At 49.2% G+C, this 14,587-nt stretch overlaps 2 protein-coding genes across 4 annotated transcripts in view; one reads left to right on the top strand and one right to left on the bottom strand.

Moving 5' to 3' along the window:
* Positions 1-775: 775 nt before the first annotated feature.
* Plekhg4 (pleckstrin homology and RhoGEF domain containing G4) lies at positions 776-9,145 on the top strand. Its single transcript, XM_051201567.1, has 21 exons — positions 776-1,257; positions 1,419-1,511; positions 1,585-1,708; positions 1,797-1,890; positions 1,967-2,041; positions 2,120-2,236; positions 2,377-2,475; positions 2,566-2,714; positions 2,854-2,992; positions 3,091-3,207; positions 4,637-4,819; positions 5,039-5,541; positions 5,610-5,856; positions 6,503-6,592; positions 6,675-6,896; positions 6,990-7,160; positions 7,239-7,416; positions 7,802-7,918; positions 8,044-8,280; positions 8,358-8,473; positions 8,653-9,145. The coding sequence occupies exons 1-21, from the start codon at positions 786-788 to the stop codon at positions 8,656-8,658; spliced, it is 3,549 nt and encodes a 1,182-aa protein (XP_051057524.1). The 5' UTR covers positions 776-785; the 3' UTR covers positions 8,659-9,145.
* Positions 9,146-9,239: 94 nt separating this feature from the next.
* Kctd19 (potassium channel tetramerization domain containing 19) overlaps positions 9,240-14,587 on the bottom strand; it is a 38,448-nt gene continuing 33,100 nt past the window's right edge. For all 3 annotated transcript variants that reach the window (XM_051201536.1, XM_051201534.1, XM_051201537.1), the window contains exons 11-16: positions 14,360-14,474; positions 13,370-13,997; positions 11,731-11,922; positions 11,400-11,554; positions 10,924-11,025; positions 9,240-9,501 (exon numbers count right to left, since the gene is read on the bottom strand). In XM_051201536.1, the coding sequence (XP_051057493.1) occupies positions 9,388-9,501; positions 10,924-11,025; positions 11,400-11,554; positions 11,731-11,922; positions 13,370-13,997; positions 14,360-14,474 (1,306 nt within the window). In that variant the 3' untranslated portion in view covers positions 9,240-9,387. The remainder of the gene's footprint in view (positions 9,502-10,923; positions 11,026-11,399; positions 11,555-11,730; positions 11,923-13,369; positions 13,998-14,359; positions 14,475-14,587) is intronic.

Below are 14,587 nucleotides of genomic sequence, written 5' to 3'. Positions count from 1 at the left end.
CAGGCAGTGGGCACAGTGGAGTGGCCTATGGGCGCTGCCACGATCCACTCAGTGCAATACCGAAAGAGGATGCGCCAAGTCCCTGAGGAGCTGAGAACAAGAGCCCACCCCCACCCGCCCCGGGGGTCCCAAGGCAGTGCCGTCTGAACTGTCTTCAGAACGAACCCATTGAGCTGTGATTCGGTCCTCCAGTCCCTAGAGGGCGCTGCTTCCCCAGCGGCCTTAATGGTCCCGTCCAGCCACCAGAAGGTGGCGCCCTCGGATGCCTGGCGACCTCGCAGTACCGCCGTCGAGGCTGTGGTGCGTTTGTTCTTCGTTTGTTCGAGGGCGGCGTGGTCTCCCGGGCTTCACAGTTTCCCACCGCGTGTCCCAAGGGAGTGAGTGTGCAGGTGACCCTCCAGGGCCCAGGAGCACTGGTACAGACCACTAGGCCAGGGCTTAGCGGGGCGGTCTGGAGCGAAGCACGGCCTGCTAAGCCGGGTGTGAAGGTGTGTCCGAAGGTGGGGCCACCCGGTAGAGGCCCGTGGTAGCACGAACTGGCTCTAGGCCTCAAAGAGAATCTGTGTCTTTCCTCACCAGGCTGGACTACTTTAGCGGCACAGCTTCCTGGAACCTGGTACCCAGCCTAGCACTTCCTGCACCTAGTGCTCCCAGCTTGCCTGCCCTCAGACTCGATACGCTCCACCATTTTCAAACCAGTTCCTGGATGAGCTGACGTCTCCTTTCACATCAACGCCTAATCCCTTACCCACTGGCCCAGAGCAGCCTGTTCTTACCAGAGAGTGATGGAAGGACCTCTTGAGGGTTGGGATGTGTCCTCAGACTTCCAGGGCACTGATGCAGATGGGAGGTTTACTATGTGCAGTTTCAGGAACACCCGGAAGGAGGAGAAACCTGCTCACCAGATACAGACTATGGACCCCAGACCTTCAACACCAGCAGTAGGGGCAACCCAAGGCAGAGAGCTACAGGGAGGTTCCTTGTCCAAGAAGCCTAAATCACTTCCAGAGCAAAGGGCTGCAGATGGGTCAGGGGACGGCCAGAGGAGCTTATTAGGAGGCCCCCCAGCCCAGTCAGAGGAGCCACCCTCCTCTGGAGCGGAAAACCTCTTGAATCCTATGTCCTCTCAGGTCAACCTGACACCGGGGGAGAGTGACAACCAAGGGGGAGGCTTGGTAGGGAACCCGGGTCCAGGCAAAGCACGGCCAGCTGGTGTTAGCTCTTTATCAGAGACATCGTCAAAGCTACCGGAGGCAGGTGAGGGAGACTGGGGAAATCTGGGAAGGGAATGGGGCTGTCTGGAGATAGACATTGACATCTGGGAGGTCTTTGACCCTACTCAGACTGAAGCTGTAGTCCATGGAGAAGGTCCCTGGGAAATTGGCCCCATTCAAACCCAAGCCATTTCTCTTCTCAAGACCCTAGTGGATCCAGGTTCCAGCCTGCTGATTGCCTCCTAGCTCAAGACCTCACCTGGGAGCTACTGGCCAGTGGCATGGCTGCCCTACCAGGTAGCTGGAAGGATTTAGATGAGGTGGGGGAAGGGTGGCCTGATTGCCAGTATTCATTTTCTCCTCTCCACAGGGACACGGGATGTAGAAGGCCGAGCAGTGCTGCTTCTGTGTGCCCACAGCCCAGCTTGGCTTCATCCCAAGTGCAATAGCTATGAACTTCTGAATCTTTTGTTCTACCTGCGAGGCATTCCCAGGTTTGAGGGAGAAAGTTGCAGGGCTAAGCCTGAACCATGAGGTGCTATGATCTGTGAATCGGATATTAAAACAAACCTCACCATTTAGGTCCGAAGTACAGGCTCTGGGACTGACCATACTAGTTGATGCCCGAATTTGTTCCCCGAGCTCTTCTCTCATCTGGGGCCTCAGCCAGCTACAAGTGAGTAGAGGATTATGACTCCCTTCCATTCGTTTTCTGTAGTCCAGGAGTAGAGCTGAACTTGGATTCCTTGCAGGAAGCAGCCCCAGGATCTGTGCAGCAAGTGCTGCTAGTTGGGAAGATGCCAGAGGAAATGCCTACAGGGATTCAGGTACCGAGCCAGCTTGGCTAGGATGGAGGTGGGGATCTTTGTCCACATATTCCTGTATCATACCTTCTCCTTCTGCAGTTCAAGCAGCTGCCCTCTCATCAGAGCCTATTGGCCCACATTCCTAATATGGGGTTGCCTACTTCACTGGGAGGATGCCTGCCTTACAGCCACCAAGCCTGGCTGGATTTCCGGATGGTCAGTATACCAGGCGGGGTTGGAAGGTTATGGTTATACAGGTAACCCAGACCTATGGAGAAACTAGCTGCAGTGGTCTGGAACCCCGGAGGCTGGGAGCATCATCCCTGTACACTGGCCATGTTTTTGTCTGCTCACAGCGTCTGGAAACCCTACAGCAGAATTGTCAGGAGATTTGTGCCCTGATCCATGGGGTCATTGACAGTATGAAGGCTATGGAGCAGCCAATGGCATCTGGAGTGAGTGTCACCCTCCTAATCTCCTCCAATGCTCCCCTGACTTCCTTTTCCTCTTCCATGTCCACCAATGTCTGTTGCTCTCAATTACAGGAAGTTGGTCAGCTGCTACAGCAGGCACAGTCCCTTATGCAACAAGTGTTAGATTCACCACAGTTGTCATGGCTGCAAAGCCAGGGAAGCCTGGAGCTGGCATGGCTGAAGCAAGGGATGCCAGAGGTGACCCTGAGCCCTGATTACAGGTAGATAGAAGCCCAGCTACCAGATCTTACTCCAGCTCAGCTTCCTCTATTTGTGTCAAGTCTCAGCTGGCTGGCTCAGCACAGGATAGATGAGTCCAGCATATTAGAGTAGAGGAAGAGGATTGTATGCTTTTCACAGGTCTGCAGTAGACAAGGCTGATGAGCTGTATGGTCAAGTGGATGGACTATTGCATCAGCTAACTCTGCAAAGCAATCAGCGAGTACAGGCCCTAGAGCTCCTTCAGATGCTGGAAGCCCAGGAGGATGGGCTGCGACAGGTGGGAACTATTTATCCAGAGTGTGTCTCTGCCCTTGGTCATAGCTATAATTTCCCCATAGCAGCTATCATTGCTCTCCTCTATTTGTATCCATACAGATTGAAGTGTGGCTACAGGAGGTGGGCTGGCCGGGACTGGAGGAACCAGGGGAGCCCTCACTGGACATGCTGCTTCAGGCCCAAGGCCCCTTTCAAGAGCTAGACCAGGTTGCCCAGGTAAGTTTGGGTACTTGGTCCTTCTGCAGGGACTGAGGTACCTTGCCAGGGACTAGGATTGTGGCATGAGTGAAGGCAAACAATCCTTTCTCTGTTGGAGGTTAGCATTCAGCAGAGATCAGTTGTAATCAAAGGTTCGTAGTCATATGTATTTGCAAACAAAGATAACTCTTGAGAGAAGCAGCATGGGAGAATAACTTGGGATTAATTGGGAAAAAGAGGGATGGAGAGACAATCAAGGCTGGGAACAGTTCAAAAGTCCTGTAGCAAAAGCCAGGTGTGATGATGCATGCCTTTAGTCTCAGCACATGGAAAGCAGAGGCAGGAGGATTGCTGTACCAGCACAACTTAGAGAGACCCTATCTATCTCAAAACAAAAGAAAAAAGTCTTGTGGCAGGAGGAAAGTGGGATGAGGTGACATGAAGTGCATCTGGGAGACTGATACCAGTAAAAAGCTTATCGATAATCAAATCCATGTTCTAGGGAGACAACCTTGGTTTCTGGGAAAAATGGATGTAGGAAATCCAGTTTAGAGGTAACTGTAGTAGTCGCAGTGTGACACATATTTGTCTCTTGGTATCTGTAGGGGATTAAATTAGTTCCAGGACATACCTTGAATACCTAAATGTGTGGATGTTTAGGTCCCTGATGTAAACCGCTGTAGTATTTGCAGATAACCAATAGATATCCTTTCAATACTTTTAAATAATCTCTTGATTAGCATAGTATAGATGCTATGTAAATAGTTGTTAGATTATATATTTGGAGAATAATTATAATCTTAACATGTACATACAGATATAATTTTGTCTCAAATACTTTTAATACGAAGTTACTTAAATCTATGAATGTGGAACCCACACATATGGATCCTGGAAAATATGGAGGGCCAACTGTAATATTTTGTTTGACTAAAATGGTAGTAAAGATGGATTTGGAAAGTCTGTAGGACTTGATAAATCAGCCATATGAGAGGGTGAAGGACCCAGGTGGAAGGCCTTCATATATCCAGTCTTAGCCGTGCTTTTGAAATGTCAGGGAATGAGGAAGGACTTTGAGTTTTGCTTGAAGCCTTATATAGAGGGTCACCTATTCATCATGGGTGTGGATGTTATTTGGGGTTTGGTCACATGAGATTGTTTGGAAAGAGAATGCACTATCCTCAGGAGCCAGGTGAGGGAGAGCAGGAAGAATCATAGAGAAAGGCAGAGCCCAGGAGAACACTGAGTACTGCTGAGGTACAGACTCAGAAGGCCTGGGGTGGGTGAGAGAGGGGAAGGGAGGAAAGGTGGTAGGTAGGGAGGGAGGCAGGCAGAGGGGGGCTGGAGTGGATAGAGGAAGTCTGTGTGAGGGAGGTGATGTATAGATGCCAGAGGAAAGGATCTAAGTCTGGGCTGGATCCCCATCTGAGCCCATCTGTCTCTCCAGGAACAGATCAAGCAAGGGGAGAAGTTATTGCAGCCACTGGTTGGCTGGGAAGCTGCTGAACTGGGGCCCCCTGGAAAGCGCTTTCTGACCCTGAGATCCCAGCTAACAGAATTTTCTAGAGCTTTGGCCCAGCAACGTCAACGGTTGGCAGATGCTGAGAAGCTGTTTCAGTTCTTTAAGCAGGTGGCTGAGGAGGTCCTATCCCTGACTTTGTGGAGGTTGCCCAAGAGTCTGGGTGCATCCTGTTTGGCTTACTTATTTTCTTATCCCAAAATTCAGCTTCTAGATTGTAGCCTGGGACCAGCCAGTGGGTGGGACAGGGAGCACAGCAGAAGTCACTGTAGGCTTGCTGGGGGTGGGGGTGGGGGTTCTGCTTTCATGTCTATGGCCTTGGTGTTGCAGGCCACAACATGGACTGAGGAAGGGCAGCGGGTACTGACAGAGCTAGAGCAGGAGCGCCCAGGAGTTGTGCTGCAGCGGCTGCAGCTGCATTGGACCAGACATCCTGACCTGCCCCCTGCCCACTTCAGGAAAATGTGGGCTCTTGCCACAGGCCTAGAGTCAGAAGGTATCCGCCAGGAATGTCGATGGGCCTGGGCACAGTGCCAGGACACCTGGCTGGCTCTGGATCAGAAGCTTGAGGCTGCACTGAAACCGCCATCCACAAACAGCACAGCTACCTTATGTGTCAGGCGGGCCCCTGCCACACCCACCATTCCTCCACTGAGGAAGGCCTACAGCTTTGATCGGAATCTGGGGCAGCATCTTGGTGATGCTGCCTATCATGGCCACTATGCAGCAGTTGTTACTGACTCTCACAGACCTGAGACTGGAGGAGGTGTCCGGCCCAGGTCATCCCCGTCTGTTCCTCTATCAGGCAGCTCTGACTTCAGGAACTCCAACAGGTATAGGCAGAGGGCAGGGAAGGGAGGACAGTGGAGGGTCTTGGGTCCTGACTCCACCTACCTCATAGGCTGCAGCTAGTATTGGCGGAGATGGTGGCCACAGAGCGTGAGTATGTCCGGGCCCTTGACTATACCATGCAGAACTACTTCCCTGAGCTAGATCGACCAGATGTGCCCCAGGGCCTCCGTGGCCAACGTGCCCACCTCTTTGGCAACCTTGAAAAGCTTCGGGATTTCCACTATCATTTCTTCCTGCGTGAGCTAGAGGCTTGCACCCGGCACCCACCTCGAGTGGCTTATGCCTTCCTGCGCCATGTAAGTTCCATAAGTCACATGAGCCCTAGAGTGCTTCTGGACACATACTTAGTATAAGGTTCCATGCAGAGAGTTCTGTGCCTTACTGAGTACTGCAGGGGAAAGCAAACTGATACCAGGGTATAGCTCCGAGTGAGACCCACAGAAATCCCTGCTTCTTAGTGTGTTTTCAGTTAAGTAGGAGAGATATACAAATAAAGATTATTCCAGATTACACTTAGGATGGGAATAAATAGGAAATTGCCTATGAATTACATTTGGGCAGGGTTCCCAGTTTAAAAGAGAGATGCTTAAGTAAAAGCCAGAAGAGGGGCAGAGTTCCACCCCCCAGAAAAGAGACCTAGTGGGTATCATGAGCTTGGCTGAGTATAGTGAATACCAAAGTGATGGTCTCAGAACCTTGGGAGGGGCAGAGCTGAATGTGGAGGCTGTCTGTGGAGCCCAGACAGCTCCTGTATAGCATTGATTCTTGCTAGATTATAGTCATTCCAAGTGGGGTCTGCAGGGGTACAGAGAAGCTCCTTGTCTGAAACCACTTACTAGCATCTTTGTCCTATTAAAGTTAAGAGAGTGGTGTGGTTGAGATGGGGGATATCTTTTGGGAACCAATCCTCTGGTACCTGGGCTGAGCCATGTGTCCTTATAGAGGGTGCAGTTTGGGATGTATGCACTCTACAGCAAGAATAAACCTCGTTCTGATGCCCTGATGAGCAGTTATGGTCACACCTTCTTCAAGGTAGGAGTCTGTGACTATATGAAGAGCAGAGGATGGGTGGCATACTCCAAAACCATTTGGTGATCTCCCACTTATGTGGCAGGAGAAGCAGCAAGCACTGGGAGACCACTTGGATTTGGCTTCCTACCTACTAAAGCCCATCCAGCGCATGAGCAAATATGCCTTACTACTGCAGGAGCTGGCAAGGGCATGTGGGGGCCCGGCACAAGAGCTGAGTGCCCTTCAGGCAGCCCAGAGCCTTGTGCACTTCCAGCTCAGACATGGCAATGACCTGCTAGCCATGGATGCCATCCAGGGCTGTGATGTGAGTCATCCCAGGCCATGTGGGTTAACACCTTGGATACTACAGGGCCGGGGGTGGAAGTGGATAGACATTTACTGGGCTTCAACTTTGCAGGTTAATCTCAAGGAACAAGGTCAGCTGGTGAGACAGGATGAGTTCACAGTACGGGCTGGGCGCCATAAGTCCTGCCGTCGTGTTTTTCTCTTTGAGGAGCTGCTACTTTTCAGCAAGCCTCGTCGTGGGCCTGCAGGTGTTGACATATTTACCTACAAGCGTTCCTTCAAAGTAAGTCCACATGACCCTGACCTCTGCCTCTAGCCCCCCATCTATGCCTCACCAAGCTTCTTTCCCCTGGCCATGTAGATGGCAGACCTTGGCCTCACTGAATGCTGTGGGGAGAGCAAACTGCGCTTTGAGATCTGGTTCCGTCGTCGAAAGGCCAGGGACCTGTTTGTGCTGCAGGCCTCCAGTGTGGCCATCAAACAAGCCTGGACAGCTGATATCTCCCGCCTGCTCTGGAGGCAGGCTGTCCACAACAAGGGTGAGTCCTTGTTCATGCCCAAAGAGTATGTGTCCTCCTATGAGCCTGAGAAGGGTTTAGGGTCCTTACACACTCTTTGGAGAGAAAGTAAGGCTCCTAGAATGTACCCTGGGACGTCTAGGGACTTGGAAAAGCTTGGGAAGAGAGAGAGGTGCAACAGCAGTAGACAGTGCAGGGGAAGAACAAAGTTTTCTCTTGAGTATCAGAGGTCTTATGCCCTAAAAGGGACATCATGGTAACTTTCCCAGGGGTGGTTGGGAGCAGAGAGTCTGGCACCAAGGAAGGACCATGGCTTTGGATGGCTAATTTCTGGGATAAGGGTATATAAGAAAAACTCATTAGACACAGCTCAGGGGGCCTCACTTATGCCTTATTCTCTACTCAGAGGTGCGCATGGCTGAGATGGCATCCATGGGTGTGGGGAACAAGGCCTTCTGGGACATTGCCCCCAGTGAAGAAGCTATCAATGACCGCAACATCAACTATGTCTTAAAGAGACGAGGTAGTGGGCATCCTACAGGGGGTGGGAGTGAGGAGGCAATGTGGCCTCTTGTCACTCCTGGCCTGTGCTCCCCTGGCTACCTCAGGCCAGACTGGGCTCTGATCTGCCCCCTGGTTCTCACACAGATGCTCGCTCTAGGGCCTCCATTGCTGTGGCACCATTTGACTATGACAGTCCCTATCTGGGTGCCTTGGGCTCCCTTCCTGGAGACCGTGCCTCTTGTTCTGTTCTGGGGTCTCTCAATCTGCACCTGTACAGAGATCCTGCTCTTCTGGGTGTTCACTGGTCCCTGTATCCACCCAACTTCCCTGAGGAAGCAGCGCTGGAAGCTGAGGCGGAGATGGGTAACCAGCCCTCTTTAAGTATGTGTGGGCGTAGACTTAGGGGGCATGGCTCGGGTCTGGGCCTCCCCTGCTGACAACCCAAACTTCTTCCCTAGCACCTGAGGACTCTGAGGTCTCATCCCAGTGCCCATCAGCCAGTGGCTCTAGTGGTTCTGACAGCAGCTGTGTGTCAGAGCAGACCCTGGGCAGAGGCCTTGAGGACTTGTCATATGTGAGTGCCATTTTTTGCCTTATGCCTACCAGCCCCTCCCTAACCTACCCTGGGCTATAGCTGCCTCTTATTTAGGGGAGCTGGAAATGGGTGGGTCATAGTCATTCCCCAGAGGAAAGGCTCTACTAGTTCTCTAGAACAAGATAAGCAAAGTATTCATCCTTGACTTAACACCATAGGTTTGAGTCCTGCTTGAAGATGAACAGTAGATACCAGAACTCCAAGGAATACCATACCTCTGAATCTACTATAATAGTTCGTGGCTGGCTCCTGGGCCAACCCCCTTCCCACTCCTTATAACTAATAGGAATAGCCTTGTTGATTATCCTCTCTGATGTCTGTAACTACCAACTGACTTGCCTAGGGCCTTTCCAAGGGCATCTAGCTACAAAGCCTAGATAAGCTCCTGAGATCCTTCTCCTATCCCCTCCAGCTACCACCCCAATTGTAAGTTAAGGACAGGATGGGGCAGAAGTAGAATATTTCCAAACTCTAGGCTACTAGAGTATTATGGAGCTCTCAGAAGTAATGTAGGACACAAGTGGGTTCCCAGCACCTGCTCCTCAATCTTTGAATGTAATGCTGGTCTCTAGCCCCATATAGGCCCCTTATTTTTGAATTCCTTGGCTCCTCATCTCCAGCTTCTTTTTTTGGGGGTAGCTTGGACATTTTGACTTGATGCATTTTGAACAGTTTTCAGTTAGACCTATCTACTGGTTTCACTGGTCACTGGTACTCAAGTCTTCTCAGAGGAGGAGTCTAGGCATTTGTCTTGTGATTTACTCTTTTATTTGTTTATAATAAAAATAAAGTGATTTGTATCATTGGTTGGGTATGTACATTCTGGATTTTACAGTTAAAATGATCCTTGGGCAAGTGGTGGTCTGTAGGACCAACATCTCTGGGTGGGTACTCTAGCTCTCTTGTAAATACTTGCCCAGGACTGAGTAAGAGACAGACTTGGACAGTCCCCTCTGGATGAGCAGGTCCACGCAACGGCCATATTTTCTGGCGAAAGGCAGTGTGAGCTGCAAGGAAAGGCCTAATTTATCCCTGATTTCTAGGCCAGTTACCTATTCTAGCTCTGTGGGGGGTATAGTGGGGGGGCTCCCTCATCTGGCTAGGAGAAAACAAAGAGAAAGCCTCATTATAAGGGACCTTTGGTACTCTAGGGCTAAGCTCTGCCCTTAAGCATCTCACAATCTCACAGGGTTCTGGTATCAGAGAACTGACCACAATGACAGTAAAAAATGTGCTTCCTGATGCTTGTGTCCTCTTTCTAGCAGCAGATGCTGACTTTACCTTTATAAATAACATACAAGCTAGAGAGCTACCAGTAATTGGGCAGTCCTGTGTTTAAGGTGAATGTCATTATCATTATGTACTCAGTTATAAAAAGTCAGGTTACTGAGAATTTGCTAAATCTTTCACACATATAATGCTGAAATTATTCTACAGAATTAGGAAAGAAACAAAAATTAAAATCTCAATTGGTCTACAAAATTAGTTAAAGCCCAAGCTGACAGTGTAGCTAAACTGTATCTCAAGTTATAAAAGTGAGGCAGCTGGAATATGAGTACTTGCCTGGATTCAATGACCTGTAGCAAAAACAAAATAAATGGGGGTAGGCAAATTCTCAAACCTTAACCATTCTTTTGCTCTTTTGTTTTCTTTAAATGTTTTTAGCCAAGCATGGTAGTATAGGCCTTTAATACCAGCACTGGGAGAAAGAGGCAAGCTGTTCACTGTGAGTTTGAGGTCAGCCTGACCTTCATAGTGAGTTTGAGGACAGCCAGGGATACATAGGAAGGCCTATCTCAGGCCTCTCCCAAAACTCCAAAAATGCTTTTAGGAAATACTTTAGGGGTTGGAAGATTGCTCTGTGGTTAAGAGTACTAGCTGCTCTAGCAGAGAACTGGGGTTTGGTTCCCAATATCCCCATGGTGGTTCACAATTGTAACTCCTGTTTCCAAGGGTCCAACACCTTCTCCTGACCTCTGAGGGTACTGCATGCACACAGTTCACAAATATGCATGCAGGCAAAACACCCATACATATAAAGTAAAAACAAATCCTAAAAAAAATATGTAGAGGAGCTTAAGTATAAAAAAATGATGATATCATAGCTAAATAGGGGAATTAGCTATTACTGAGTATAAAAGCCTAACTCCATGTCCATGTGCTTGAGTTAATATGTGCTTTCCAAGTAGGCCAAGGGTTGTTAGTAGTGAAGACATAGTGGTGTCATTAGAGGAAAACTATAAAAACAAGTTTCTTCAATGTTGCTTTTTTTGACTAGTCTTGATTGGTTAATTTCAGCCATCTACCTCCATGGGACCAGAGACCACTGACTTAGCTGGCTAGCTTTCTAGATGACAGTACTGGCCTGGCAGCAACAGTATCCATATTGACAGAGTTGCCATTCCCTATACAGGGAAGATAGGCCTCACCTCTACCCAGCTGTACAGACGCTCCTGAGTGTGTCGGTCATCCTTGAAGCCAGTGATGGCCAGCAAATCCACCACAAATTGCTTGGGGCTGATGTTCAGCGTCTACCAAGAGAGTCTACAGTCAGGCAGGGCTATCTATGACCATCTTCTAGCTTCTGCATTCTTATCTCTGCCTTTCCAGCTACTCTTTTTTTGTCCCTGACTTCTTTCCCTCAACCTCTTGTGTTTTTGTTTGTTTGTTTGTTTTTTCTTATTCAAGACAGGATTTTTCTGTGTAACAGCCCTGGCTGTCCTAGAACTCGCTCTGTAGACCAGACTGGCCTCAAATTCACAGAGATCTGCCTACCTCTGCCTCCCAAATGCTGGGATTAAAGGTGTGTGCCACCACAGCCTGGCTCTTGTCTTATGCTACTTATTACAAGGGCAAGGGGATGTGTGGAGAAGAAACAGAATGCCCCAAGGCCTGTCATACATACCCATAACCTGTAGGCCAGGGACACCACCTTGGCTGTGATAGCTTTAGGGTCCTTTTGCCTGATGGAATCCAGGATGATGTCAGTCAGGAAGCGGTGACATTTCTGGGCATAAAACATCTCTTCCCAGGACAAAGAGAAACTCAGGAAAGTCACTTCTGTGAAGGAGAGAGAATAAATATATCCAAAGCTGCCCATAGATGAGGCCTTAGAGACAACCACAGGGCAGGGAAAAGTGTAGAGTTCTCAAGGGACATTCACTCTTAAGGCCTGGCTGTGGGCTCTGCATTTTCACAATCAGAGTTCAGGGCCAGGCAAGGCTTCAAAGCCTCACCTCGAGGTTGGGGGCTGGCTGTGAGTGATGTATGCTTGATATTATCCATCTGGGTGGTGTAGATGATGCTGTCTTCAAAGAACATGCAAGAGCCATCACTACCCACCACAGGGGGGTGAGTCACTTTGAGGATGGCCCCTGGGTTGTCTATCCCATTAACATTAGGCAGAGGCTGCTCAGGGGCAGGATTTTCTGTGAAAACAATAGAAGAGGTTCTTCTTAGGTTTCGGAGCCTAGACTTGGAATCCAAGCAGAGAGTCTTCTGGTGACAGTGAGTACATTCATTCACTCAAAACTTCAGAAATATCTCACTTTTTGGAAGTGGTACTCTGGCCATGACTGTTTTGTTGTCCTGGTATTGTTGTAAGCTCAATCCTAAATTTCAGACCTCTAAGAAACTTCAAGTTAAGACTAGTATCCTCATGGGAGACCTGCCTGTTCCTAAACAGAATGGAGTAGGAGTGGATTGGTGAGTGGAGGGGGAGGCAATAGGAGGAGGGGGGGGGGAGCTGCAGCCAGGATGTAAAATAAAAATAAATAAATAATAAATTAAAAGACTTGTATGAAATATGACCAGTAATAGCCCAGTGGAAGACTTGGAAGCTATAAAAACTAAAAAGGGTTCAGACCTTTCTGGGAAGACCTTCATGTTTCTCTATTCTGGAAGAATAGAATGTGACCCCCAAAGCTTTACAAGCAAACTTACGAGGCTATGAGTCACAGAGTCCACAAAGGCACCTCTAAGCAGGGCCCAGGTTACTAGAATGGAAGGTGATAAGAGTACCAGAGTACCATAAGAGGGAGTTCTGGAGATGGAGGGAGTAATCCAACATGGCCCTCCTCAGCAAACTTCCCTGGGTTTTCTCCCCCATTGCAGGCCACAAACTGTCTTAAGCTCAGTCCCCATAGGCCTTCCCGGATGGGCCTTAGCATCTCACATGTCATGTGTACTTTTCCCGGAGTTCTATAGTTTCTTTTGTTCACACACTTGTTCACCCTTCCAGTTGCCATAGCCAACCTAGATACCTGGCCTCTTGGCACCTTTGTTTTCCTGCCTTCCTCTACTGTTAAGCTTCCTTTACTTAGTCTGGAATGCACCCATGCTGCTGATACTGTGCCTCCTATGACCCTGAGCAAACTTCAGAAACCTATGACCCTGAACAAGCTTCAGAAACGTACACCTGATCATATGCTCCCCTTTAAAAAAAAATCCTTCATGGGTTGTCCATTCCTATTAAGGTCAAAACAGAACACCACATCTGAACTTGACCCACAAGACCTAGATAGCCTGATGGCTCCTGTCTTTGGTGCCATTTCTACAGCTTGTGCACTAGAAACCAGGCTTCCAGCTAAAGCAGTAAGTATTCTGTGCTTCCACAGACACCCTAAATGTTCTCTCCCTGCTGGCTGCCCAGTGACGGGCTTCATGTGTTCCTATTTCCTGGGTTCTTCTTTCACAAAAATGCTCATCACTTCACCTTATGTGACCACTCATTTCTGTATGTGCTGCCTGGCACAGAGCTGGTATCAATGACTAGGAGGTTCTGGTTCCTACTCTGTCACTCACTCTGTGGCCTTAGCCAGGAAATCTTATATCTGTTGAAAATGAGACTTGGGTCAAGGATGGGACAAAACTCACCTCTCTCCTTGGGTCTCTGTTTGCCCCACTCCTTTAGGGTGACAGCTCTTTTTGTGGGGAAGTATGGCTTAAAGGTCGGCTCTGGACCCTTGTCTTTCACTGCAGCTCCAGGTCCAGTCTGGGGACCAGTGTCCTTCTCTGAGGTTATGGAATGAGCTTTCCAGGAAGCTGAGGTACCAGGTTGGCAAGCAGCCTCACTTCCTGAGGGGACATGCAGGGTGGCGTCCTCCAAAGAGCTGCCCCGGGAGGCTGTCAGTGGCTGGAATTCCCACTGTTTACAGTTGACCATGTCCCATTCCCTTACCAATGATATCAGTTTTTGCATGGGAGTGACAGGAGGGTCTTTGGCATCAGATTTCTGTGTGAGGTTTATAGTGGTGCACTTCTTCTTGGGAGGACTCTCAGTGTGACCTCCCCAGTGTCTGGGGTTGGCACATAAGCCAGAACAGTGTGAGTATGTGCCGGGATTACCTCCCCTCTTGGCATTTCTGCATAGGGAGACCTGGATAGTTCTGGTATACTGTTCAGCCTCTTCCATCTGGCTGGACCTGGCCAGGTTCCCTTTGGCCTTGTTCCATGGAGTCCTGTCATTGCAATCTTGGAAATCCACAGGCATGCAGGTTGTGGTCTGGAAAAGGAGAGGCATAGTAGCTATGAGCCTGTTGTACATTATCGAAGTCTCCCCAAAACCTAATAAGCTGGGCTTTAGGACAACCTGTTCACCCAGAACAATCTTATTCTCTGAGATGGATCACTGTATTTACTCAGTCTTTGAGGGAATGGTACCAGCCCAGGCAACTTTTATATTCCAAAAGGAGAGATTATCATCCCAGGCCATAAGTGGCTAGCATAATTCTATGCCTCCTAAAAGTTCAGAAATAAGCTCTTGTACTAGTGACAAGGGACAGGCCTCAGCAGCTGGGCTTGTCCCTTGAGCCCTGTGGTGGTGATGTTTGAGTACACCACCAACCAAAGAGAACTGGGACTTACTTCCTTGGCATCTCTACTGAACTCAACCATTGACCCTGTCCCTTCTGTCACCACATGCAGCTTCCTAATAGGAAAAGCTTCCTCATTTTCAGTTTCTTTTTCCTGAGTCCATGACCTACAGAGACCAAGAAGGATTGGTTAGTGAGAGGAAGCTTCCATCAGCCCATCAGCTAATTGGCCAGTCCTGTCCATTGTCTGGGAATTAGTAATTATAGACAGTGGGGGAAA

Source organism: Phodopus roborovskii, unplaced genomic scaffold, assembly GCF_943737965.1.
Source record: "Phodopus roborovskii unplaced genomic scaffold, PHOROB, whole genome shotgun sequence".
Taxonomy (NCBI): Eukaryota; Metazoa; Chordata; class Mammalia; order Rodentia; family Cricetidae; genus Phodopus; species Phodopus roborovskii.
This window is presented reverse-complemented; position numbering and strand designations above follow the sequence as displayed.

Bases quoted from the DNA above. Each gene is read 5' to 3' on its own strand.
- Plekhg4 (XM_051201567.1), top strand. From the start codon at position 786: ATGGAAGGACCTCTTGAGGGTTGGGATGTGTCCTCAGACTTCCAGGGC. The intron at 1,512-1,584 runs GTAGCTGGAAGG...TCCTCTCCACAG, and splicing joins TGGCATGGCTGCCCTACCAG to GGACACGGGATGTAGAAGGC. The intron at 2,042-2,119 runs GTACCGAGCCAG...CTCCTTCTGCAG, and splicing joins AAATGCCTACAGGGATTCAG to TTCAAGCAGCTGCCCTCTCA.